The 27,684-nt window shown below is 42.9% G+C and overlaps 1 protein-coding gene across 3 annotated transcripts in view; it reads right to left on the reverse strand.

Annotated features, from left to right (window-relative positions):
* Positions 1-4,648: 4,648 nt before the first annotated feature.
* The window catches only part of LIPA (lipase A, lysosomal acid type), a 35,850-nt gene continuing 12,814 nt past the window's right edge, over positions 4,649-27,684 (reverse strand). For all 3 annotated transcript variants that reach the window (XM_072628988.1, XM_072628986.1, XM_072628987.1), the window contains 7 exons: positions 13,458-13,656; positions 12,401-12,510; positions 11,177-11,313; positions 9,035-9,181; positions 7,780-7,851; positions 7,086-7,157; positions 4,649-6,691 (listed from right to left, as the gene is read on the reverse strand). In XM_072628988.1, the coding sequence (XP_072485089.1) occupies positions 6,458-6,691; positions 7,086-7,157; positions 7,780-7,851; positions 9,035-9,181; positions 11,177-11,313; positions 12,401-12,510; positions 13,458-13,537 (852 nt within the window). In that variant the 5' untranslated portion in view covers positions 13,538-13,656 and the 3' untranslated portion in view covers positions 4,649-6,457. The remainder of the gene's footprint in view (positions 6,692-7,085; positions 7,158-7,779; positions 7,852-9,034; positions 9,182-11,176; positions 11,314-12,400; positions 12,511-13,457; positions 13,657-27,684) is intronic.

Raw genomic sequence — 27,684 nt, forward strand, 5'->3', positions numbered from 1 at the left:
TGTGTGGATGAGGCTGTTTTCCTCCTCCCCTTCAATGAGGCCGTAGGCATGACTAACAGGTGACTCAGAAAGAAGGCTGAGGTCCAATTCCAGCTCAGCCACTTATAACCTCTGTGACTTTAGACAGAACCTTTCTAGAGCTCACTTTCCTCACATGCGAAATAAGGAGGTGGCCATACTCTGGCCTAGACGACCACACCCCACAGGGCATTGACTAGCTAGAGTATGACCTGAGGAAGACAATGAGTTTGGGGAAAGATCTCAGGCCATGCTTGAGGCAGTTACTGATGATGTTAATGGGGAACTATGCCTGAAGTCAGGAAGACCTGAGTTCAAATTCAGAAATTTCTTAGCAATGTGACCTTGAGCAAGTCACTTAATTGCTGTTTGCCTCAGTTTCCCCAACTTTAAAATGGAGATTCTATTAGTACCTACCTCAAAGGTCTGTGAGAATCAAATGAGATAATAATTGTCAAGTGTCTGGCACAGAGGAAGCATGATACAAATGCCTGTTCCCTTCCCCTTGCCATACGAGGGCTGGTCAAAGGAACTGAGGAGATTCTGCCTGAAGCAGAAAAGACTAGGGGGGAGGAATCTTCAAATATCTGAAGGGCTCGCAACTACAAGAGACCAGGTTCATTCTGTTTGCCTGTCTGCCCCCTCAACCTCCAAGCAATGAGTGGAAATTACAAAGTGGCCAGTTTGGGCTAAGTATCCAGACAAACTTCCAAATGGTTCAGATTTTCTAAAAGTGGAATAGGTTGCCTTAGAAGGTAATGAGCTTCCCATCCCTAGAGGTCTTCAAGCAAAGGTGGGATTGCCCTTTCTGAATAATGTGGTACCACAGAGATTGTTGTTCAGCTTTGCGCTGGCCCAGATAAACTGAGGTCTCTTCCAACTCAGAGTTTCTGTAACTCTTTGACAGCAGAGGCCAGACTTCTGGTTTCACTGGTATAGGAATTCCTATGAAGAAACTCTCCCACTCTCTCCCCCCCTCCCCCAGCCAATGTATGTCCACACCTGCCTTGCCACTTAGAGTCTTGGATGAGAATTCCCTAGAGCACCAAAAAGTTAAGTGACAGTGCCCAGGGTCACAAACCCTATATGTGTGAGCTATTTAATAAATGTTTGTCAAACTAAATTGAATTAAATTCAGCTGGAGCAAAAGATAAATGGAAGGCCATAGTGAGAAGACTGGAAAGATATTTGTTTCTCTACCAAGCTAGCCTGTTATTTGTGGATCTACTTACTTGACAGTTTCATTTTATTTTATTTTTGCACCCAGGTAAGTCTGAATGTGTCCTCTATCTGCATCACAGCCTCAGGGCTCAAGAATGTAAGAGGGAAGAAACAGATGTCTGAAAGAAACTACCAAAAATAGATAAACTCACCCCCAGGTGAGGTCTGGCATAAATGGAAAATCAAGAAGAGCAGGTTGGGTCCTTTGGAAGAACTATACTGGGTTGCAGGTATTCTGTGGATTCAAAATTCTAAACTATAGTTCATGAGCCCCCACTGGTGTGTTTACATTTACTTTAGTACCCCTAAAGGATATAATCAGCTCAAAATAAAAACACTTATTGAAATAACATAGCATGAACAAAAATAACAAAACATTCCTCTCCCCATAACCCTGGAACACATTCTCACAAATACACACAATGCCATCAGGAAGAGTGGTGCCACATAGAGAATATACAAATAGAGAGATGAGCACATCAGGAACACCTGTGCAAAAGCAACTCACACCTTATGATATTCAGGACCCTGATTATCCAGGGAGGCATATATAGCCCAGGTCTTAGTTTGGGAAAGGGGCATGGTTTCAAAACTGATTGTTTTACCCCAAATAGCCCAAAGGAAAGCCAAAGACATTTTGCCCAGTTTTACATCCTGTACCAGATTCCTAGTAACATTTCCCATTTCTTTAATTTCCCTCAAAAAATTATTAAAATATTATTAACCCCATCTTACAAATGAGAAGATTTTGTCTCAGAAGTGAAGGCTAACTAACATTGCCGATACTCAGTGAAAACAGGAATCAAACCCAGGTAACCCAGATGTCAGTTCAGCATCCCGCTCCATTGCCAATCTGCTTCCTGTACAGGCCAGTGAAGCAAACTGTGATTGGGGAAGGGAGGGGGCACTGACCCTGAAATCAAAGGACCTGGGTTCAAATGCCACCCTCTGATGTTCCCTACCTGTGTGACCCCTGCGACTCCAGCTCCTTATCCTTTAATTGAGTGGAGTAGATGAGCTTTCTGATGACAAGACCAGAGCTGAGTAGGAACTTTAAAATACAACCTCAATCACCCAGAACAACCTGGATTCAATTTATTTGAGCCATTGGGAGGAGCTAAACATTCTAACAGGGGAAAAAGAAACAAGTATTCTTTTAGAAGCATAACGTCTTTGGGGGTATTGAGGGAGTTAAATAAGAAACAGAGGTGGGTTGCATCAATTTTGACAGTTTAAGGAGGGAAAAGAGAGGAAGAGTAAATAAAAGGAATGCAATAAGATAAGAAAGAGGAATAAATTGTTCTTTCTCACAATCGGGGGAACAAGAAGAGGAAACAACTATGAAGGACTAGGGGGAACAGGCATTTGATGAACCCCACTCATTTGAAATAGAGAAAGGATGGTTGAGAACAAAAACACACACAGCCTGAGAAATATGTCAAATTCAACAGGAAATCTAGCAGAAATGGGGAGAGAGGGTTAGAATTAAAAGACAGGATAATGCTTCAGAAATAATGCTACCAGCAAAGCCAACTTCTTGATCCTGAGGCAGGGAATTAAAAGGAGGAAAAATGGAAAACAAAGACCCAGGCTATCCAAGGCTTCCCACATATCACCTGGAAAATGGATGAACAAATAGTCATAGAAGGAATATGATGAAATGTTGTTGTACCCTAAGAAATGGTGAAAGAGACAATGCCAGAGAATCCTGGGAAACATGAACTGATACAGAATGAAATTAGCAGAACCAGGAGAACAATGTATAAAAGGATAGCAACATTGTAAAGCTTTGAAAGACTTTAGAATGCTGATGTAGCAAACAAAGCAACAACTATGAGGTAAACACAAGATGGGAAAGAAACATAATTTTTTTTTTAATATGGCCATTGTATGCATTCATTTTCCTTAACTATCCCAATTTGTTACAAGGTTTCTTTTTGCCCTCTGAGGGGGGAAGGGGATGGCTTAGCAATAGAAATATACCCCAAAAGACTTAGAAATTTTAAAAATGTAAATTTAAAAAACACTGCACAGAAGAGAACAAATTTTTTAAAAGTCTACACAGAAGTGATCAGAAGAAAGCACAGAGGAGCAGGAGAGTTCAAAAAGCATGAAATTATGCATTTCTTTTTTTTAAGCCAGTATTATGAAATTCATTTTCAGATTCAATCCTCTTCTTGTGTTCTGCAATGCATTCAGAAATGTTCATTTTCTGGAAACTTCAGAACAAAAAACCCTTGAGGGATTCCCATGTGACTAAAAAGTGGTGGCCCATCTCCTGTCGCCACATTCTAGCATGAGGTCAGGGTGGGCTGCTGTAGCCAGCACATCTCAAACAGCACTTCCTTCCCACATTTGGCAACCTTTCAGAGCCCAAGCATGGAAGAGGGATAGCTACAAGATTACATGCAGGTAATGGGTCAAAGATCACATGACCCTTCGTCCAGCCTCCCTCCCTCCAGTATCACCCCAGGAAATTGGAGGACCTCTGGTGAGGCCAAACCTCGGACTTAAACTCTCCCTTCCCTACATGTCTTGAGCCCTGAGTACTCTCAGGGGTAACAACTCAGAGAACTAGAAGCAGCGTTGTAAACAGAGCAATGAATTTGGAAGCCCACTTTTGACACTTGATGGCTTTGTTACTATAGACTAATCATATGACCATGGCATTAAGCAGCTAGGTGTCACAGTGGATTGAGTATTGGACTTGGAATCAGAAAGACCTGAGTACAAATCCAGCCTTAGATTCTTACTAGTTATATGACCCTGGGCAGGTCACTTAACCTCTGTTTGCTTCAGTTTCCTCAACTGTAAAACAGGGGTAACAGCACCTACCTCACTGTGAGGATCAAATAAGATATTTATAAAGTGGTTAGCACAGAGCCTAGCACATAGTAGGGACTTAATAAATGCTATTATTATTTCCATGGATGGAGAAGGGATCTCAGATGTCCTATAGTCCAACACCCTCAAGTTAAAGAGGAAGAAACTGAGACCTGAAGAGTTTGAGGGACTTGTCCAAGGTCACACAGCTAATACGAGACATTTGCACCTATGTCTTCCTAACTCCACATCTAGCCATTTTCTGCTCTGCCAGGCTCCTGGATCCAACTACAGCCCCCCTCCCACCACTATCAACCATGACCCTCTGCTTCTCATTCAAGACACTCAAAGAAGTCCAAGATCACTGCCCTGGCACCCAGGTCATCCATGCTGAGCCCGCAGTCCATTGAAACCTCCAGCTCTTCTTTTACAAGAATATCTGCTTCCTACATGTACCCCCAAGACTGGACATGAACACTTCTTGGACACAGGAAGAAAGGGTGCAGAAGCAAAAGAGAAAATAGAGAAAGCAGAGCTTTTTGAATATTCCCCTTCTCCCCCCCCCCAAAAAAAGACAACTTCTGTATTACTGTAAAAATCATTCAATTTTACTGAACACATTTTTTTTCAACTTTAGACATGCCAGCAACAAAATAACCTTTGCACATGTTGGGGTCCTCCCAACTTTCATCATAACCTAGTATCCCTAAATTCTAGCCTGGTCTATAATTCAAGGAGAAAAATATGTCAGGAGTATCAAATCCCCCATGCTCTGGTTACCCATAACACACATACACTCAAATCAGAAGCAATAAAATCATCTATACAACTAAAATGAAAAGATTCAAAGGCTAGGACTCCCTGAGTTTGGGTAGCCAGATTCCCTTAGTGATTTTAAAAGGAAAAGCTAAAGGCAGCAGTTGTTGTCCTTGTCCTGCACCAAGTTTGAGGACATGAGGTGGGGCTCCCTTCTTGGGGAGTGGTTGGGAGAATGAGGAAGGAGTGAACATTGCTTAGGATTTCACCAACACAATGAAATATGGGCACTTTATTCACAGCTTCTGGGACCCCTGAACAACAGAGCCCTAGAACTTCAGACTTCTAGGTACAAACAGTTCAGTGGTGTTAGCCTTCAAGCTAATCAAGCAAATAAGTTTTAAGTTACCCCCAAGGCCATTCAAAGTTACTCACACTTGACCAGTTGTCTAGGAAGTATTTCTGGCATCTGCCAACCATGGTACCAGAAATGCCTGTGGCCAGGAGAGGAATTCACCCTGGTGGAGGGGTCACTGCCACTCCATACATTTGTTAGTTTAAAAGGAGGGGAAAAGATGATTACCAAACAGGGCCACAAATTTAGAATGTAAACTGGCCTTCAAGGTTACTCCCCTGATTTTAGAGATGAGAAAACTGAAATTCTGTGGTTAAGTGACCTGCCCTATATCACAAAGCTCATAAAGGTCAAAGGTCTAGAGGTTAAGTGATCTGCCCAGGGTCACACTAGTAAAACTCAATGGTGGGATTTGAACCCAGTCTTAAGGATTTGAAATCTAGCATTGCACCCAATAGGTCATGTGTCTCTTGAAAGAGCTGAGGATTTATAACCTGACAGAGAAGACCTGGAAGGTTGGGAGACAGGGGGGGTTAGGAGGGTGGTGAAGAGATGGTAGCTGTCTCTAAGCTTTGAAGCTCTCCCCACTGCAAGGGGACAAGACCTGCTCTATCTGGCCTGGTGGACAGAACCAGGAGCAAAGGGCTGCAAAGAGGGATCTTGAGGTTCAGTGTCAAGTAACCACTGCCCCTCCTTATAAACATAAGGGAAAATAAAATGCAGCTCTCAACCCCTAAGTTCTCCAGTTTGAGAGTGGCCTTGTTGCCAGTGTCACAAGGGCTTTCATCAAGAAACACAAGAATTTAGAGGTGTAAGGCTCTAGCAGAGTTTGGCCCCTGGGGACCACTCTGTAAGCTATCCAGATAAGCAACACAAGTTTGGGAGCTTGGCGGGGGGGAAAGGGGCAGTAACCTTCACCCCAGTCTGTGAGGTTTTAAAAATGCCCAAAGAGCTTTGAGTTAATGACTTCATCTCTGAGCCTCAGTTCCCCTATCTTTAAAATGAGCTCTAATACCCCTTCTAGATTTCAAGTTCTAAGAGTCTGAGGGATCTGAAGAGATGATCTTTCCTGAGACACCATCTTGCCCTCTCCAGGTAGGCTCAAAGGCCATGTGGACGAGACCAGACAGTGTGTGGTAGGACAGAGTCAGAACGAGCCAGAGAATGGGCCCCCCACCTCATTGAACAAAAAGTTTTGTCAAAGTGCAAATCAATTAGAGGGAACAACAAAATGATCGGGACAGCCCTGAGCCAATGGTCTGAGGTGAGACTCCAGGTGAGGATTCATTCATACTTCTTCATCAGTCCCAGGATTTCACTATAGAGTCTCACTGGGGCATCGATACCCCAGATGAAATCTAAGTGTTCCCACTCCGGAATGTTCTTGTGGTACACAAGATTGGTGATCTGAGTCAGTAAGAGACCCATGTCCCTGGGGTCTGCCAGAGCATCTCGGCCACCACTCCAAAGGGCTGTTGGGACCAGCATGTCCTTAACTCGATAGAAGGGAGGCTCAGTCTGAGGGAGAAAAAAGGCCAAGGAAAACTCATTTTTAAGCCATCAATTTTTTTTAAAGCTACAATAAACCAAGAACCACATGTCTGAAATTTAGGAGCTCCAGTTAAAAACTGGGACCTGTTGGCTTCATTTTGAAGCCCCTGGAAGAATCCAAACTGAGCATGAAAGGATGGCATTGAGCTACAGACACCACTCCCCACCATGGTCTGCCGGAGGAGGGGGAGGACAGAAGGGAAGAAGGGCCTTAACTGGCACCTTTAACCATGGATGTGATGAGCAAAAGAAAGAAGCCTCCAGCTTCATCCAACTACTTCCTACTACTATGGCAGATAGGGACCCATCCTCCACACCCACCAAGGAACCTCCACTGTCATCTCAGCTCTTGCATGCTTACCTGATTATAATGAAAGTAATTCTTATCTTGGCTTCCCCAATCATAGGCTTTAAATTCCCCAGATTTGACAGCCTAAACATTCAAAATTTAAGATAATAGGTTAGAAAGAGTCCACTGATGCATTAGAAGCTAGTACAATGACATAACACACACGCCTTAGCAATCAATCAATAAGCATTTATCAAACACCTCCTATGTGCCAGGAAATACAACAGCAAAAGTGAAAGATGGCCTGCCCACAACGGGCTTGCACCCAACTGGACCAGATGGACATGTGTGACTCACCACTTCACAGGCAGAATGACAGTAAAGCTGCTGGGATTGAGCTCCTGGCATTGGGACAGGCAGTAGGGGAAGAGAGAGGAGAGAGCTTAGAGCTAGGAGGGCTCCTTGTTCAAGCCACCCACTCTACAGAGGAGGAAACTGAGGCAGAGACTGGAAGTGACTTAGCCAGAGACTCCCTGACAGTGAGGGAGCCTCTCTGGCTTCTTGGCTTATGGCAGCTGGTAAAGCCCCAATGGAAGCCAGAGAATGGGCCTGGTTAACCTGGAGAAGAGAAGCCCTTAGAGGCACACAAGAATCACCTTCTAGTATGGGCTGTCATGATTGAGAGGGCTTGGCCCTGGACTCTGGCCTCAGGACTGTGTCCTCAGAGCCTGCCACCTCCTACACCTGCCCTGCCATGTGCCCCTACCTGACTCCAGTGTAGCATGTTCTGTACAGATGTCCCAGCTGGATTGTGCGAGCTGTATACATCCACGCGAGACTGCAACACAAGGAAAAGAAAGGATGAGATCAGGGCTGGGAGAGAGGAACCTGTGGGGGGGAGGGGAGCACTTCCAAAGCTGCAAGGCTTGCTTAAAAAGGGTGGTAGCTGTCCAAGAAAGCCAAGACCCCAGAGCAACAAGGGCTCACTGGCAGCCTGCAATAGAGCCCAGCACTGACCAGGACCTTCTGGTCCCAAAGTCTTTCATTTTGTAAGGAAGAAACAGACCCTACAGGGAAAGCAACCAGCCAAGGAGTGAGGATGAGCTCCTGGGGAGCATGCTGCACTCATACCCAGAGCACCTGAGGTGGAATCTTTGCTCCACACCCATCAGCTGGGACAGGCTGCCTCTTCCTGGGCCTCAGTTTCCTCATCCATAAAATGAAAAGGGTGCACTCAGTGATCTCTGAGATTCTTTCCAGTCCTGGCCTAGGATCCTAAGATGTGGGTTCAGAAGCCAGGTCCTATGCCCACCGCCCTCCTCCCACATTCACTCTGTAAGATGGAGCCCAGCAAACACACCAGGCTCACCATGATGTTAAAGGCAGAAAGAAATTGGCTGCATCAATATACAGGAATCATCCAATTAAAGGGACCCAGGTCTTTCCCCTACTCCTCACCCCCACTCCCAGCCCTTCCCCACCCTACTCCCCAACCCCGTGACTGCCACAGACTGGCTGCAACAGCAAAGGTTGAGGAGAGAGCCAGGCCTTGGCAAGGGTAACTGCCAACACACCCACCAGATTATTAGTTGTTTGATTTATGGGGGTTAAGGGGAGGATTGTGGACTTCAGAACATGAAGACAGAGGCAAGCTTTGTCCAAAAAAAAGAAAAGAAAGGCATACGTTAAGGAGCATAAAAAAGAAGGAAAGGAGCAAAGGAATGGAGAGAGGGAGAGAGGGAGGGAGGAAGGGAAGGAGGGAGGGAAGGAAGGAATGAAGGAAGGAAGGAAGGAAGGAAGGAAGGAAGGAAGGAAGGAAGGAAGGAAGGAAGGAAGGAAGGGAGGGAGGGAGGGAGGGAGGAAGGAAGGAAGGAAGGAAGGAAGGAAGGAAGGAAGGAAGGAAGGAAGGAAGGGAGGAAGGGAGGAAGGGAGGAAGGAAGGAAGGACGGACCCAAACAGAAGAGAAGGAAGGGAAGGCGCTGGTGAACACTCATTAAAAGCCAGTCCCTACAGTTTCATACCATGTTCAGGTTGCGCTCATTGAAGCCACAGAGAACAAATAGCAGGTTCCCGCAGAGCTCCTTCAGAAGCATGTGGGTGCACACGTGGGTTCCCAGCCACTTCATAATCCAGTTTTCAGGGAGAAATTCCTTCATTCCAAATATGTCCTGCACAGAAACAGAAATCCAGGCAGCACGTTTCAGGGGGTCCCCAGGACAGTTAAAGGCCTCTGGCTCACAGGTCAGCAGCAGACAGGGACCCAAGATGCCATTAAGTCCCACCACTCTATTTTCTGAAGGAGGAAACTGAGGCCCAGAGAGGGGGAGTGAGTTGTCTAAGAGGCAGCAGCAGAATTCAAACTCACATCCCATGACTCTAAATTCACTGTTCTTTCCACTACACCAAGCTGACCCTCTTTGTGCTTATTTGTCTCAGAATCCTGCCAGTGATGGAGAGCTCACTATTTTTTGAACAGCTTTAATTATCAGAGCCATAATTAGAGAGGGGCAAAGCCAGGGGACAGGGACTGGAGGGGGTTGGGGTGCAGCTACTTAGCACACAAAGCACCACAAGGTGTGGGTTCTATGGCCTCTCCAGATTTCCAGCTGGGAAAGACCCTAGAAATCAGGGTTGACAAAGGATCACACACCTGGCTCTTCCAGGCTTCAAGACCAGAACTCTAACCACTGAACCACACTGTCTCGATCTGGATATTAGTGCCCTGAGGCAAAGCCTTCCCCCCATGCTGGTTAAGCTCCTACTGATTATTAGAAAGTTCATCCTTGGATTTAGTCAACAGCTGCCTCTCTGATCTCTGCTCCAAAGTCCTCCTTCTGCCAGGGGAAGCAAGCTGAGCTGACCATCCCTTCCAGATGACAGATCTTTGAACACTATGAGCATGATCATGTCTTTCCCCATCTACACTTTTTGTACTGGTCTGCCTGTCATCATGCTAAGCAGCCCCCATTACTAGATGAAGAAAAACTAGAGAATAAACAACAGCCAAGGAAAAGTGATTCTGGACCCCTAAAATGGCCTGGCTCGGTCATCTCCAGTGAGAACATTCGTAGGCACACAGCCAAAACATGATGGCATCCACAGGAGGGAACAGGCTGTGCGGACAGAGAGCTTGCTGCACCTAGAGACACTGATCTGGGTTTGAATTTCATTTCAGACACATACTAGCTTTGTGCTTCCTATACAACCAGAATCATCTTAGTGCCTTCCTCATTAGGCTGTATCAAGGATCACACAAGATCGCATCTGTAAAGTGCTTCTCACTGTATGTAAAAGGCAACAATATCTGTTGATTGCTCTATGCAGGACAAGTCCAAGGCGTGCAAGGAAGCTTTACCATCTGTTATCGTGGCCACCAGACCACCCTGATGGGGAGCAAGGAGTGACCTTTGCGACATAGACTCTGCCCCTGGCTTCTTGGCTTATGGCAGCTGGCAAAGCCCCAGCGGGAGCCAGAGAGTGGGCCTGGTTAGACTGGAGAAGAGAAGCCCTTGGAGGCACACAAGAATCACCTTCTAGTATGGGATGGGCTGTCATGATTGAGAGGGCTTGACCCTAGAGAATGGGATCAGGAGCCAGGCCTGGGAGCTGCCACAAATCTGTCTCAATGTCAGGAAAAGTTTGCTAACAATTAGGGCTTTGCCAAAGTGGGGGATATCCAAGGGTCCCTCAGGCAGAGGCTAAATAGCCTTGGAGGGGGGGATTCCACCCCGGGGACCCCTGCCAGCTCCCACTCCAGTATCTTTGCCTAGAAAACCCCAATGGGGCCACAAGGAGTCAGACACAACTGAACATCATCACTGGACTAGCAGCTTCTCTTCTGGCTCCACAGAATAGATAGGAACCTTGGACCCTATGACCCCCAGATCTAAGGGCAGGCAAACACACAAGGTTCTTGACTCTTTATCTGGAGAGCAGGACCCTGGAACAATCCTGCCATTGGGAAAGGACATGTCACAATTTAAAAACAAGACAAAACCAAACTTTGTACTAGCTGGCCTCCAAGGTCCCTGCAAGCCTGACACCTATGATCCTAAGGTACTACTTCCCCTCTCTGGGTCCCAGTTTCTTCCTCTGTAAAATGGGACTCCCCAGCCTGGGAAGTCCTGGTCTATGGTGCTTCAAGCTCCATCCAGAATCCCTACCTTGAAGAACAAATCTGGGAAATTTCCCAGCTTGGCTATGGGGCTGGTGCTGAACTTAGCAGTGGCCACAGGACCCAAGGCAAAAAACATCTTGATCTTCTTGGCCAGCTGGGGCAAATCTGAGAAGGCGATGAAGGCTGGGGGGAGGGGAACACACAAAACAGGACTTCAGGCCTCTGCCCAGGGAACCCCCAAACACTGATGATCCCCCACCAAGGAAAGAGGCTATATTTACCCATCCAGCCCCACTGTATTGGCCTCCCAGCCCCTCTGAAGTCACTAAGGGCCCCTGGGCAGCCCTCCAACAGCCCTTCCAGGTCCCAGTCTGACAAAACTCTTGAAGCTGGGCCCCATGTCTGCTGTTGATCCAAGGTGTGGATTCAGGTTGCACAGGGCCTCAAGGGCATGTCAAGTGCATGTTATCAAAACTGCCTCAAGATCAGCTGGAAAGAATCCAGGACCCTCCAAGGCCATTCCAGAGCCTTAGCTGCAGTCTTCTACCAGTTTAAGAGAAAGGCAACCCAAGCACAGATGGAGCCTCCTGGCCCCCACTCGGCCCTTCCTTCCCAGGAGACCCCTGCCTTGGGGCTTGGGGAAGTCAACAGTCAAGGGCTCAACTCCTAAAAATCTAAGCCCAGGATGTCTCACCCCCCACCCAGGTCTGGACCTCAGTCCTGCCTGACTCCAAGGAAAGCTCTCCTTCCCACCCCATCCTGTGATGGGCAAGTGAATTGGGACATTTGGAGAGGGAAATGACCCTGCCCACCAAGCTGTCTGAGGGCAAGTCACTGAATCTGTGACTCAGTTTCCCCATCTGTAAAACAGGGATGTTGTGATGATCAAACAAGTTAATATACGGAAAGTGCTTGGCAAATCTTAACTATAGAAATGCATGCTAATTTTTATTTTTTTTTTTTAATATCATACTCAAAGAGAACATCAGAATGGGACACTTGGAAGCGGTCTTAGGACCTATCCTCTACCTGGTGAGGAAGGCTTTCTCCAACATCCCCATACTTGGGCATTGGGGCCCCCAGGACCTGACCTTCCTGGTCTTGACCACTAACACTATTTAGCACAAACTTTTCTTCCTACATACATGTGCACAGACACGTGATGCACACGCACACACACACACACACACACCAGGACACACACTGAGCACAACTCCCATTTCAAAAACCGCCATTGGGAACCCAGAAGCAGGGACTCCTCTCGACCTACCCATGGTGGTGCCTTGAGAATGGCCAACATAATACAGCTGCTCCTGACCAGTCTTGTTCAGGATAAAGTTGATCACAGCTGGGAGGTCATGCTTTGCCATCTCGTCAAAGCTGCAGAGCAAAAAGAGAACAGCCCAAAAGAAATTCCAGCCAGTCCCTGCATCTCCTGGAGGAGACGGTGGGAGCCAGAGCTGGAGGAACATCAGCAAGTCCAGCTCACTCACTGTTCAGAGAAGGAAACTAAGGCCCAGAGAGGCTAAGTGAAATGGAGTCTTGGTCACCTAGCTCAAAGGAGCTGGAGGTGAAACAGGTTCTGAGTCCAAGCCCAGGATCCTTAACTTATATGTCAACAGTCAATTCAACTTTTAAGGTTTCAAAAACGCTTTAATAATGGCTAACGTCTAGATAGCACTGATTATGTGTCAGACATCATGCTAAGCACTTTACAAACGTCTTTCCATTTGATCCTCACAACAACCCTAGAAAGGTAAGGGTAATTATTATCCCCATTTTATATACGAGGAAAGTGAGGCAAACAGAGCTTAAGTGACTTGTGCAAGGTCAAAAAACTATTAAGTATCTGGGAGTTGGCGGAGAGAGATTTGTCCTCAGGTCTTCCAGACTCCAAAGTTTGACACTTCTTCCATGGCACCACCAGTTGCTTAAAGAAAGCAGCCCCTGCTTTCAAGGGGCTTATATTCTATTGGAAATAGGTGACAGTTATTGCACTTTGTAGACACTGAGTGGATGTTCCCAACACTCCTATTAACATGCTTACTTTACGATGGGGAAACTGAGGCCAAAGGTGCAGTGACATGCCCAAGGTCACAGAGCTCCAACTCATGTCTCTCCTAATGCCAGATCATATGTGCTATCTAGTCTACATCTCATATGGTGCCTCGAATATAAAATGCACCAGAGAAAGCTCAGCTGTTGTCATCAGCCCATGCGCCTGAATCATGGGAAGTAAAAGGTGTGCATTCCCACAGAAGTCATTCAAGAGCGAGGGTCAGTGCCCAGCACACAGACTTGCCCTTCACTACTTCACCCCCACCTACCTGAAAGCCCAGAACTCATCCTGGAAAACAGAAAGGGTTGCGTGCTTGCGGGACCAGGTGTTTCCTCGGCTGTTCCCCATCCACACGTCATAACCAGCATCGGCCAAGATGAAGCCCAGGCTGCTATTGTCCAGGTTCGTGATCCAGTCACTCGCATCGGCGAGCAGACCATGCTGCAGAAACACCACCTGCCGGGGACCTAGAGGACAGAATACACATGCTCACACAGAGCTGAGCTAGGGAACCATTATAATGAGGAGATATGCCCTCAGGGGGGCATTTGGGGACTCTGGGACCCTCTGAGAATCACCAAATCCCATCCCTCCCACCCTTCTACAACTCAGCTCCAGGGGCAGTAGATCCATCCCACAAGAGGGACTCAAGAGTACAGAAACAGTTGGTGCGGGCCAGGCTGTCAGAGCATTGCACACTAGCAAGGTGCTTCTTCTTTATCACTGATGGCAAGGATCCAGGATTTCCTGGCCAGGTGTTCCATCCACCTGGTTATTATGCCTCACACTCCTAGAACATTTCACAAAGGACTTTCCTCGTCACAGCCCCGTGAGGGAGGCGGTGTAACACCATCTGTGTGACTTGATGCACTCTCAGATCCCTTCCATCTCTAAGTCTATAGTCCTACAGATAGGGAAACTGAGGCTCAGTGAAAGAAAGTGATTTGCCCAGGATCACACAGCTACAAATATCTAAGATGATTCAAATCCAGGCCTCTCTCCATCATTCTATTTACTAGGCCACAGTGGCTTTACTCTTCGTTACTGCCACTCAGCACTGATGAACCACTCCAGATTTTGCTAGTCTGAACCTCAAATGACAAGCCCATAGCCATTCTGTATTTTTTGGTAACAAAACCATGTCTTTACAAAGTTCAAAAAAGAGAATCATGAAAAAAGCAATATTTAGAGAGACTAAAAACAGAGAAAGTAAACTGTAGACCAAGTTCCCTAATGAATATCGAAACAAAAATTTTAAATAAGCAAGGAGATCACAGCAAAATAGCAGGAAGATATCATATATGATCAGCTGGGATTTATACCAGGAATGCAGGACTGGTTCTATATTAGGAAAAGTACCAGCATAATTGACCCTATCAATAACAACAAAAAAAAAAAATCACATGATTATACAGATGCGGAAAAAGCTCTTGACAAAATGCAACATTCATTCATGTTAAAAACACTAAAGAATAGGAATAAAATGTATCATGTTTCTCAAACATGATAAGCAGTATCCATCTAAAACTAAGAGCAAGCCTTATCTGTAGTGGGTCTAATGTAGAAACCTTCCCAATAAGGATCAAGGATATCCATCATCACCACAATTATTCAATGTTGTACTAGAAATACTAGCTATAGAAATAAGACAAGAAAAGGAAATTGAAGGAATAAAAATATGCAATGAGGAAAGAAAATATTGCCCTTTGTATATGATATGTCATGCTTAGAGAACCCTAAAGAATTGATTAAAAACCTAGCTGAAATAATTAACTTGAACAAAGTTGCAAGATATAAAATAAACCCAAATAGATCATCAGCACTCCTATGTATTACCAACAAAACCCAGCAGAGATAGAAAGAGGAATTTCATTTAGAATAACTACAGACAATAAGAAATACTTGGGAGTCTACCTGCCAAAACAAACCCAGGGACTGTATGAACACAATAACACAACGCTTTGCAAATAAATATAAGATCTAAACAACTGGAGAAATATTTGTTGCTCATGAGCAGGTCAAGTCAATACAATAAAAATGACAATTCTGCCTAAGTTACTGTAGTTAGTGCCATAGCAATCAAACTACCAAAGAATTACTTCATAGAGCTAGAAAAAAATAATAACAAAATTCATCTGGAAGAACAAAAGGGCAAAAATATGAAGGGGATCAATGGGAGAAAAAATGTGAAGGAAGGCAGCCCAGTAGTACCAGATTTCAAACTGTTGTTATTTTCCATCCTTTGTTTCAAAGAGGGCCAATGACATCAAGAGGCGATGTGTGGATTTGTGCATGACTTGGATTTAAATGAGACAGAGCTGCACAGAATCTTCAGACTCATTCTCTCTTCCAGAACCATCAAAGTCCAGTGACAGGACAAAAGTCAAGACCACTAGGGATGGCCCAGGATGCAATGGATGCCCTTGGTGTCTTCACACTCCACACTGCACAGTGCTTACTTCAGCTGCCCTCACAGCCATTGGAACAAATTGTTCTCATCTATTCATTTGACTAAAGAAAGTCTTCAATGCTTGGGGTAGACATCCCTCAGACTCACTGATGGTTACCCTCAACCTGGTTTAGTCAGTCTGCCAAAACTTACCAGGTTATGGTCATCAAGTAGGATACAGCTTCTTGGAGACACAGGTGAGAGCTGGGTGAATCAAGTGGATACCAAAGGTGGATAAGCAGCCCTGGAAAGGGCTCAGCAAACCCTCACACCAGAGGTGTTTATCATCCCTGAATACCCCACATCCCCCAAATACCCCAGATTTCAAACTATATTGCAAAGCAGTAATCACAAAAACAGTCTGGGACTGGTTAAGAAATAGAGTGGTAAACAAGTACACAATACACAACAATAAATGATCATAGTAATCTAGTGTTTGATAAATCCAAAGATCCAAGCTTATGGAGCAAGAACTCACTATCTGACAAAAACTGCTGGAAAAACTGAAAAGCAGTTTGGCAGAAACTAAGCATATACCAACATCTCATACCATATACCAAGATATGGCTCAAAATGGATACATGATTTAGACACAAGTGACATCATGAACAAATTAGGGGAGCAAGGGAAAATGTACCTGTCAGATCTATAGAAAAGGGAAGAGTTTATGACCAAACAAGAGGCAAAGAGCATCATGACAAGAAAAATGAATAATTTTTACTATATTAAAATTAAAAGGGTTTACCAAAACAAAACTAATACAGCTAAAATTAGAAGGAAAGCAAAAAACTAGGGGAAACATATTACAGCAAATTTCTCTGATAAAAGTCTCATTTCTCAAATATGCAAGGAACTGAGCTAAGTTTATAAGAATACAAGTCATTTCCCAATCGATAAACGGGCAAAGAATATGAACAAGTAGTTTTCAGAAGAGGAAATCAACACTATTAATAGTCACATGAAAAAATATCTAAACAACTATTGAGTAGAGAAATGCAAATTAAAATAACTCTGAGATACCACCTTATGCCTACCAGATTGGTTAATGACAAATATTGGGGGGGACGTGGAAAAGTAGGGACACTAATTCACTCTTGATGAAGTTGTCTAACTGATCCAACCATTCTGGAGAACAATTTTGAACTAAGCCCAAAGGACTGTACAACTGTGCATCCTCTATGACCCAGAAATATCACTACTAGGTCTGTACCCCCCAAAGAGATCAAAGAAAAGGGAAAATAACCTATTTGTACAAAAGTATATTTATAGAAATTCTTTTCATGGCAACAAAGAATTGGAAATTGAGGAGAGGTCCATCAATAGGGAAATGGCTGAACAAGTTGTAGTATTCAATTGTAATAGAATACTATCGTGCTGTAAGAAATGGATGGTTTCAGAAAAACCTAGGAAGTCTTTTACAAACTGATGCAAAGTGAAATGAGCAGGAGAACATTGTAAACAATAACAGAAATATTGTAACAATGATCAACTGGGAAAGACATAGCAACTCTGATCAAGGCAATGATCCAAGACAACTCCAAAGGACCCATGATGAAAAAATGCTCCACCTTCAGAGGAAGAACTGATAAACTCTAAGTGCAGACTGAAACATACTTTCTTCACTTCCTTTATTTTTCTTCTTGTGTGTGTTCTATTTTACAACATGGCTAATATCCAAATGTTTTGCATGACTTCACATGCAAAATTAGTATCATATTGCCTGCCTTCTCAATGGATAGGGGAGGGAAGGGAGAAGATTTAGGATTCAAAAATTTTTTAATGATTGTTCAAAATAATTTTTTAATTAAAAAAAATTAGAGGACCATACTGGAAGGGGAAAGAGGGAGAGGAGACATCAAAAACTGACAAGAGAGAGCAAAACATTTTGCTTCTTTTTTTTCTGCCAAGGAAAATTATCTTTGGAATGGGATAAAAAAAATAAAAAATTACTAATAAGGAGGTGACACCCAAGATAAGGAGATCATAAGAGACCACCCTACTGCCCTGAATGAATGCAGATCCCACTGAGTGGGACAGAACAAAAAATGACTAACAGGGAGCTGACACACAAGATAAGGGGGGTCCACCCCTATGCCCTGAATGAGTGTGGGTCCCACTTGGTTGGACAGGACAAAAAAAAAAATGACTAACAGGGAACTGACACCTAAGATAAGGGGTTAGTAAGAGACCACTCCACTACCCTGAATGAGTGCAGGTCCCACAGCTGAGACAAAGAACATCTCAAGAGCTACAAAAAAAAACAGCTATGATTATTGAGCCACTGTCAGCCATAGCTGAAAGATCAAGGCAAAAAAGAAGAGGTGCCCCAGAACCTGGAAAAGGGGAAACATCTCAATTTTCAAAAAAGGAAATAGAATTCAGCCTAAAGGTCGGTTTTTATTCTTGGCAAAACATTAAAGGGTATTATTACAAAAGGGATGGTTAGTTACATCTAGAAAAGGAAGTCGTGATCACAGGCCTGCCTAGAAGCACGAGGTTCACCTCTGTTCCATTTCTGAGTTTCTAAACTGGCAGGTCAGGAGACAGCGGCATACGGATTTGCATGGATTTAAGTAAAATCTTTGATCAAGTATCTCATGCTGTTCTTGCAGAGAACATGGAGAGAGATGGGCTAAATGGCAGAACAATGAGGTAAATTTGAAACTGATTAAGTGACCAGAGGTCAAGAGCAGTCATTGCGTGATCAGCATCACTTTGGAGAGAAAAAGGAAGAGTGGGGAAGGAGCCAGCCTGGGTGCAGGACCCCTTTCTGGCACATACAGTCTGTGTGCCCCTAAACAAGGCATTTAAGCTGAGTGTGGCATCTCCTCCCCACCCTCCAGCACTTCTGTATCATTATCAATCACAGGTGAACATCTGGAGGGTTTGAGTGAGTTCAGTTTGAAGAACTTCGAAAGTCTGAAGAGCAAAAGTGGGGCCAGCCTTGTTCTGACACCCCTGAAGGCAGAGCCAGGAGAGGTGGATCCAGGATCCAGAGCCCAACTTTGGCTTCAGATAAAGAAAACTTCCTGCTAATGCCATCTCAAAGTGAGCTGGGCAGCCCTGGCAGATGATGACCAGACCTTGGACAGACCTAGGATTGGAGGATGGTTTCTTGGTATTATCACAAAGGATTTGGTTCAAGTTCAGGTGGGCCAACTTGGTAATTCTGCCCAAGGTGCCCATCTGCCAAGAAAATCACCTTACCATTACCCATGGTTTTACTGGCAGCACAGCTCTGAGGCAGTATGTTTTATTCATTAAAAGGCAGGTAGGGGACACAGTAGAGTGCTAGACCTGGAGTTGGAAAGACCTGAGTTCAGATCTAGCCTTAGACACTGACTAATTGGGTGACCTTGGGCACGCCACTCCACTTCTGCCTGCCTCAGCTGCCTCTCCTGCAAAATGGGGATGATAATAGCACCTACCTCACAAGTTGTTTTAAGGATTATATCTGCACTAAGCACCAGTGCCTGGCAAATAGTAGGCTCTTAATAAAAGTTTATTCCTTCCCTCCTGTTCAGAAGGACAGAGATCACCTAGTCCAACTCCTTCATTTTGCAGAAGGGGAAACTGAGGCTGAAGGTCACACATACAGTAAGTGGCAGAGCCTCCAAATTGGGCACTCTTTCCTCTGCCTCCTAGACATAGCTATCCTTGCCACATTTGGTAGCCTCACAAATGAGGGGGCAGAACTTCAGGCAGAGCCAAGAGGATCAAAGGAGGTGGGTCTAGACTGGTCAACAAGTATGACCCTAAATCAGCCTGGAAGACCTAAGTTCCATTGCTTAACACAAAATCTGACTCTTAATAAACATTAGTTGACTGACTAGTGGGTGAATTCAATAGCTGGTCCAGGGCCCACAGCTAAGTTGATTGAAACTGAGTGAACTCACTGGGCCTGCCAAGAATCAAGCTTACCACCATTCCTGTCACCTTGGAGTATAAAACTGAAGGAAACTTAACAGATCAGAAATTGGTCTGCATCAAGCACAAAGAAGTCAAGGAAACTTTTTTAAGTCAAAAAGCATAAAAAAGATCTAACCTAAAAAGAGGCAACTTTTCATTTTACAGATGAAGAAACTGAGACCAAGAGGAAGTGGCTGACAAAGAAAGTCACAAAAGTATAAAATAACAATGAAAACGATAGCACAAATTCTTATCATGTTTTAAAGTTTCCTCATTATCTTCCCTATGAGATAGATAGTATAAGCATTATTGTACCCATTTTGAAGATTGGGAAACTGAGGTTGAGAGCTTGTCACACAGTCATGTCTCCTGATTCATTCATTCATTCAACAAGCATTTATTAAGTGCCACTTTGTTACAGGCACTGATAATAAAAAGAACAAAAATAAATAAATTTCTGCCTTCAACGAGTTTACCTTCTACCTAGAATGACAACATGAACACAGAGAAGTTGATACATATTATTTTGTATAAATAATACACCAACCTAACCAACCCAATTGGGTGGGGGAAGCCTAGCAGCCCAGGGGAATAGGAAAAGGCCTCTTCAGCCGTTGGTATCTGAGCTGAATTGGGCATTAAACTGAACCTCTATCTAAAGAAGCAGTGGGATATGGTGAAAAGGACAGTGGCCTTGGAACTGGAACACCTGGGCTTGGGCCATTTAATTATCAGAATCAAAATAGCACAGTTTTTGTGGAATCCACTTCCTCATCAGCAGAATGAAAACACCTGAATAAAGGACAGGGTCTGATTTTCACTTTTTTTTGTATCCTCAGTCCTTGACCACAGTAGAAGCTTAATAAATGCTTGTTGGACTAGATGATCATTGAAGGACTTGCTTAGCTAAGCGCCTAAGTTCATCTTGGAAGGGTAAGTTAGAAGTTACATTCTTTGGGGGTTCAAAAGGCTGCCTACAAAGTTACAAAGGAGCCACAGTCCAGGAGAGACAGACAGTGTCTTCAACAAAGAGATCACAGTGAAGCTTCAGTGTATTGAACTATGAAGGGATGGGAACTATAGCTTAGCCACCCCCCAAAAAAAGCCACATCCAAGAACTGAGATTGCTTAATCCAGAGAAGAACTGGTTAAAAATTTATTTCCTTATCTCATGGGGATGACCTTTCCTGTGACTATGACTATCAAATTCTTGCTGTGCCCAATCTGAAATCTTAGGTTTGAGATTTTCTCTCTTCTTCCTTCCAGGAGGACCAACTGGCGAACAAACTTCTAATTCTGGAGAAATCCAGTTGCTCTGAGAAGTTTCCAAAAGTCTTTCTGCAAGTCGATCCAGGATGAGGAACCTGCAGCCTCCCTTCTGGGTCTTTGGGAGCGGTCTTTTGACTCAGTCCAAGTTTTACAGAACAAATCCCTTTTTAAGGGGATTTGTTCTGTGAAGTTTGGATTCAAGCAAATGTCCACCATACTTGAGGATCTAGAGAGCCACATGTGGCCTTGAGGCTGTAGGTTACCCACCCCTGCATGCTATTCAGTTCTTTCTAGAATATGATTTCAATTCTTAATCCTGATAGGGACAACACTAAAAAAGAAAATTTTTGGTCAATTTCCTTAATGGATGTAGCTGTAAAAATAGTAAACAAAACTATCAGTAATGGAACATTAAAAAAAATTATTCATCATAACCATATATATTCCAGTAACAGAAATATGTATTACTCAATATTAGAAAAATATATATCATGCTAATATGAAAAAGCATATTAAAATCACATGATCATATCAATAGATGTAGAAAAGGTCTTTTGATAAAATACTACCATACCACATGATTAAAAAAAAAAACTAAAAAGAACAAGAAGTAGATTTTTCCTCAACATGAGAAAACTTATGAAAGTCAACATTAATTGCTTGCAATAAGGAAACAGTAGAAGCATTGCCACTCATGATGACTGAGCATCTTCTCTCTAGTAATACTAGAAATGCTAGCTCAGGAAATAGAAACTGGAGGGATTAACATAGCAAAGAAGAATACAAGATTATCTTTATTTACAGGGATCAGAATATTTACTGAATTCAACTGATTGTTCAAAAGATTAGTCTTAACAAAAAATTAACTGAGGCAATGAGTTCATTCAAATAAGTTTGCAGGTGATAAAACAAGCTTACCAAAAATTTTTACTATTCTAATGAAGCAACCAAAATCAAGAAAATGTCCTCTAACTCTACCACCTCCTCTTCAGTTTTGTCATACTGTGATGAGGAAATGGAGGAAGGCATATCAGTTGCTAGCTACCGGTTTTTTAGTTTGTTTTGATGATTTTTTTTTTAAATTAACATGCAAAAGGGAGTACTGAGCCAGTTTACTAAAATTTTTACTCACCTTTGTTCTATTATGAATAATTTTTTACTTTACCATTTTACAATTTTGCCCTGACTTTTAAAAATATTTTATAAAGAGATTTAAAAATCTATATTTAAGCTATTACTCTGAGGAACGAATAGACAACTAAATAAGTCTTAAATATGGCATAATTTGTAACATCTATTAAATACAGAACAAATCACTGATCTTAGTGTAAAATACATACTGCAAAAATGCCAAGAGCTGATGAGAGTAGTGGCTTCCTATGAACCCTCCTTTGGTGACTATGGTCACTAATAAACAAAGAATGAAAAAAAGTTTCACTTGTGTGGAAAAATGAGAGAGGGAAGGAATCTAGTCATCCTGAAAATTAGTGCAGGGGAAAAATTTCATAGCATTTCATTATCAATTTGTTTTAAAAGGACAGGGATCTCTCTTAAGCTAATGAAATTAACTCCTTTTTCAAGAAAGAATGTGTTGACTTTGTATTTGACTCATGGTATAATCAACGCAAACAACTGGTGCTATGTTTTAAAACTTTATAACCTTGTTATTTCAAACTGTAAAACTGATTTCAAATTTTTTTTCTGGGTGAGGAAATGAGGAGGAAAGGTCGCAACAGACCCAGTACCAGGTTGTGAGTTATTTACCATTTTCTCTGTGATAAGGAAGCCTGCAGTTATTGAATTAGAATCATTCTAGTACTGAAAACTGTGGATCAATTTTAAATTTTCACTTTTGGGGAAAGAATAATTTTAAAATTAGGATGGGATCAAGGGGGTCCTACCAGAAAAGCTTTTTAATAAGGGGACGAAAAAGGACATAAAATCTACTGCAAAATGTAAATTAAACCATAGAGGCTATAGGGTAGGCTTTATATGGAATTCATAATTTACTTAGAGAAAATTCCTCACACTGGGCAGCATTATCTTGCTTTTAAAGCGTAAAGATACATTTTTACAGCATTTATACCTTTTACAATTATTTGGAGAAAAAAGACACAAAACTAACAATATAGGATTTGACCCGGAGAGGTTTAGCACTGTTCCATGATATTAGCATGACACTTCCAGAAAGGTTTTCTTTTTTATATTTAAAATGTTATTTTTCTGTATGATATGCATGCAAGTTTTTACCATAACGCTTTTCTTTTTAGTGCTGTTTCTAGCATGTTACTGTAAATGTCGGTTATTGAAAATGAGTCAATGTAAAGTAGCTTTAGCTTGTTTACTGCAATGTTGGCCATAATGAATTAAACAAAAGGTAGAAAGTATTCTTTGATGTTACTGGTAATCACAGACCCTTCTCCTGGGGCATTTGTTTTGTTTTCATAATAAAAGCAACAAAAAAAGAAAAAAATCAAGAAAATATTACTTAAAAAGAAATCTCATTGATAACAAAAATTATTGAATATTTGGAAAAAACTTTAAGTGTGACAAGTATAAAAGAATAACTATCAAAACACACTGACAGACCTGGGAGCGGGGTAAGGAAGACCTAAATAATTGGAAGGAAAGTTGAAATAACATAATAAAAATGACAATACATTCTAAACAACTTTATATATTTGTGATCATACCAATAAGAATTACAATAGGTTTAACTGTGGAGTCATTGTTCTAGTGCTGGAAAGAAACTTAGAAGCCAGTAATCCAAGTGGTGCATTGTAAAGACAAGGAAATTCTCAGAAACTGAATTTGAACATGGTCCATGGATTCCAGAGAAGCTGTTTTTTCCCCTATGCAATTTGCATGGAAAAACAAAGAGGCAAAGAATGTCATGGGCTGATTTAAAAGGGGAAACAAAATCTCATAACAGTAGATTTGTTATTCTAGACTTTGCTGTTGTTTAGTCATTTTCAGTCTTGGTCTTTGTGATCCATTTGGGGTTTTCTTGGCAAAAGATACTAAAGCAATTTGCTATTTCTTTCTCTAGTTCATTTAAAGATGAAGAAACTGAGATAAACTGAGTTAAGTGATTTGCCCAGGGTCACACAGCTAGTAAGTGTCTGAATTTGAATTCAGGTCCTTCTATTTGGACTGCCCTATCTCAGACTTGAAAATATATTATTAGTCATTCCCCAATTGATAAATGGTCAAAGGATATGAACAGGCAATTTTCAGAGGAAGAAATTAAAGATATCTATAATCATATGAAAAACTGCTCTAAATCACTTTTGATTAGAGAGATGCAAATCAAAACAACTCTGAGGTACCACATCACACCTATAAGATTGGCAAACATGACAGAACAAGAAAATGATAAATGCTGGAGAGGATGTGGGAGAGTTGGAACACTAATTCATTGTTGGTGGAGCTGTGAGCTCATCCAACCATTCTGGAGAGCAATTTGGAACTATGCCAAAAGGGCTACAAAAATGTGCATACCCTTTGACCCAGCAATATCACTACTAGGACTGTATCCCAAAGAGATCATAAAAACGGGAAAGGGTCCAACATGTACAAAAATATTTATAGCAGCACTCTATGTAGTCGCCAAAAACTGGAAGTCAAGGGGATGCCCATCAATTGGGGAATGGCTGAATAAATTATGGTATATGAATGTAATGGAGTACTATTGTGCCATAAGAAATGATGAACAAGAAGACTTCAGAGAGGCCTGGAAGGACTTATATGACCTGATGCTGAGTGAAAGGAGCAGAACCAGGAGAACTTTGTGCACAGCAACGACCACAGTGTGCGAGAGTTTTTTCTGGTAGACTTGGAATTCCATAATAATGCAAGAACTTATTTAAAAAAAAATCCCAATGGTGGATTTCTAAGGCAAAATGCCTTCCACATGCAGAGAAAGAAATATGGAAGTCATTCGCAGAATGTAGCAGATCATGTTTGTGTGTATGCATGTTTTTGTGCATCATGTTTTGATTTGTTATATGATTTCTTCCATTTATTTTAGTTCGACTACATAGCATGACTATAGTGAAAATATACTCAATAGGAAAGTATATGTAGAACCTATACAGAATTGTATGCGATCGTGGTGGGGGAGGGGGGTAGTGGGGGGTAGGTGTGGGGGGGATAAAATCTTAATTATATGGAAGCGATTGTAAACCATTAAAAATAATAATAAAAATTTTTAAAAAAAAGAAAATATATTATTAGGCAAGTCTCCTTTAGGCAGTTTCATACTAGAACCTCCTTCCTCCAAAAACATACAGAAATAAAGCAGTATGACAGAATAGGAAACCCCAGAAAAGAATCAAATAATTCATTTCTTGCCTACAAAGATCTGAGAAATCATCATATCTCTCTGACTCTCCCTTACCTTTTTGGTGAAATAAGGGCATTTGTACTAAGACCTTTGTACTAATTTGAACTACGGTCCTTTCCAGATCAAAATCCTATGATTCTTGGAAGAATTGGGCACATTGAGCCTGGGGAAGAGAAGGCTCAGGAAGGATCTGAGAACTGGGTTCAAGTATCTGAAGGGCTGCCCAATAAAACAGAAATTAAACACACTGAGCTTGGCCCCAGAAGGGAACAGTAAGTAAGAGCAGTGAACAAAGAGGCAAGTTAAGGAATAACTCATATTCTATCATGGTTTAAGGTTCATGAAACACTTTACTGCAAATAACACGGGGAAGAAGGTAATACAAATGATTTCCCATCATATTCTGAAGGCTGGATGGATGGAGGAAAGGAGGGAGGCATTGAAGGAGAGAGGGATGAGGAAAGAGAGGAAGGGATGAAGAGATGGAGGGAGGGATGGATGAATGAGTGAATGAATGAATTTCTGGCAGGTTTCCAAGATTCCACAGCTAGAAAGACTTCTGGATTAGCAGACACAACACTAATGTTGATCTCACAGGACTGCATTCCAATCATGCCTGATTCCAGAGTTCCCTGATCCAGTGAGGTCTCCAAGCAAATGCTGGATGACTCCTGGCTGGGAAAGGTGTGAAGGAGATGCTCTCACAGGTACTAAAAGAACCTGATAGGGCCCCAGAGAACCTGCCACTTCTAAGCAGCATCATTCTCCTGCTCTGTTCATCAGCTCCTTATTTGGAGTAGAATCAGTTAGATTGCCAAGACTGGTGTTCTAAAAATCAACAACCCCTAATTTTGCTTGTAGCCCAGAAGAAGCTTTATATCTGGTCTCCCGCGGGAGATACAAGCAGAGAATCGGCCCCAGTCCCAAGGCAGGAGGCCCAGAGTAAAGGAGACACCTCCTCTCAGGCCCAGCTCGTGAGTCGCATCAGATAGGAGACCTTTTAGAGGATTCAGACAACCTATCTAGCAATCTAGGTGGATTAGCTCTCTAGCAAATGCCTAGCTGTTTGTTAAAGTTTATCCCAACAGGCTTGTGTCAGGATCCAGAGTCAGCTGGAGGATCTGAGCCTCAGCGTCCTTATCAGTCAAATGGGAAAGATAATAGCACCTGCTTCACAGGGTTGTAGAGAGGATCAAACAAGCCAACATATGTTTGTATAAACAACCGTTGTTTGTCCTTTGTTTTCAAAGAGGACCAGTGACATCATAAGGTGATATCTTGACTTATGCATGAACTAAGTGAGGCAGAGCTGTGCAAAGTCATCAGCCTCTCTGTGTCTTCCAGAGTCATCAGAGTCCAAGGACAGGGCAAAAGTCAGGATAGCAGGAGAAGAGCCGGGATGCAAAGGGCAGCCTTGGCATCTTTGACTCCTGACCAAGCTCTAAGAGCCTGCTTCAGCCACCTTAATGGCCATTGGAACAAATTGTTCTCATTCGTCCATTCCACCAAAGAAAGTCTTCACATGTTTAGGGCAGACCCTTCCCTAACTCACTGATGGGTTCGAAGCCTGTCATGTCCCCCCACCTTGGGTGGCCCGTCATTTTCCACAGTGGGGCTGCTGTGTGTGCTACAACTTCTTGGAGCCACAGGTGAGAGTTGGATGAATCAAGTGCTCACCAAAGATGGATGAGCAGCCCTGAAAAGGGCTCAGTAAGTCCACATACTAGAGATGCTAGTCTTCCCTGAACACCCTTACACTCCAAAATACTAAAATCGTTGGCCATTTCCTTCTCCTGCTCATTTTACAGAGGAGGAAACTGAAGTGACTTGCCCAGGGTCACCCAACTAGTAAATGTCTGAGGCCATATTTGAACTCAGGAAAAGGAGTCTTCCTGACTCCAGGCACTCTGTGCACTGTGCCAATACAAACTGAAAGGTCTTTTGCAAATCTTTAATGCCACAAACTACAGCTCATCTACTTCCTTTCTCCCAATCTGTCCATCTTTTCCTGAGCCACAACCACAACCAATGTGTTGTTTATGATCAACTGGTGTTCATAAGGACTAGGGTGGGGGAGAGGAAAAGGGAGTGATGACAAGGGCCAAGATGGCACCTCCATTTAGAGTACCTCAGTGAACGTGGTCCCAGAAACCTTGCTCTGTGACCAGAGCTCTGAACTTGTACCGGGGGAGGGGGAGGAAGTAGAAGGAAGTGGCGATGGGGAAGGGGAAGGAAGGAGGAGGAGAAATAGGAGCGGAAAGGAGGGAAAAAAGAGAAATGTAGTCAATAGGGACCTGATTCCAGAGTGAGGGAGACCTGGGTTCAAGTCCTACCTCTGATCCATCTAGGCTGTGTGACCCTGGGCAAGTCACTTGACCCTGGTTAACTCTCTAAGACTCTTAAGTCACAGAGGAAGGCATGTGAATTGGTAAAGAAAACATTTCACTGGTTGCTCCCTGTGGTGATGAAAGCACAGGTTCATCCCAATAAATCATAATTATTCCTAGGATGATAACTCAAATT

This window comes from Notamacropus eugenii, chromosome 1 (genome assembly GCF_028372415.1).
Source record: "Notamacropus eugenii isolate mMacEug1 chromosome 1, mMacEug1.pri_v2, whole genome shotgun sequence".
Lineage (NCBI taxonomy): Eukaryota > Metazoa > Chordata > Mammalia > Diprotodontia > Macropodidae > Notamacropus > Notamacropus eugenii.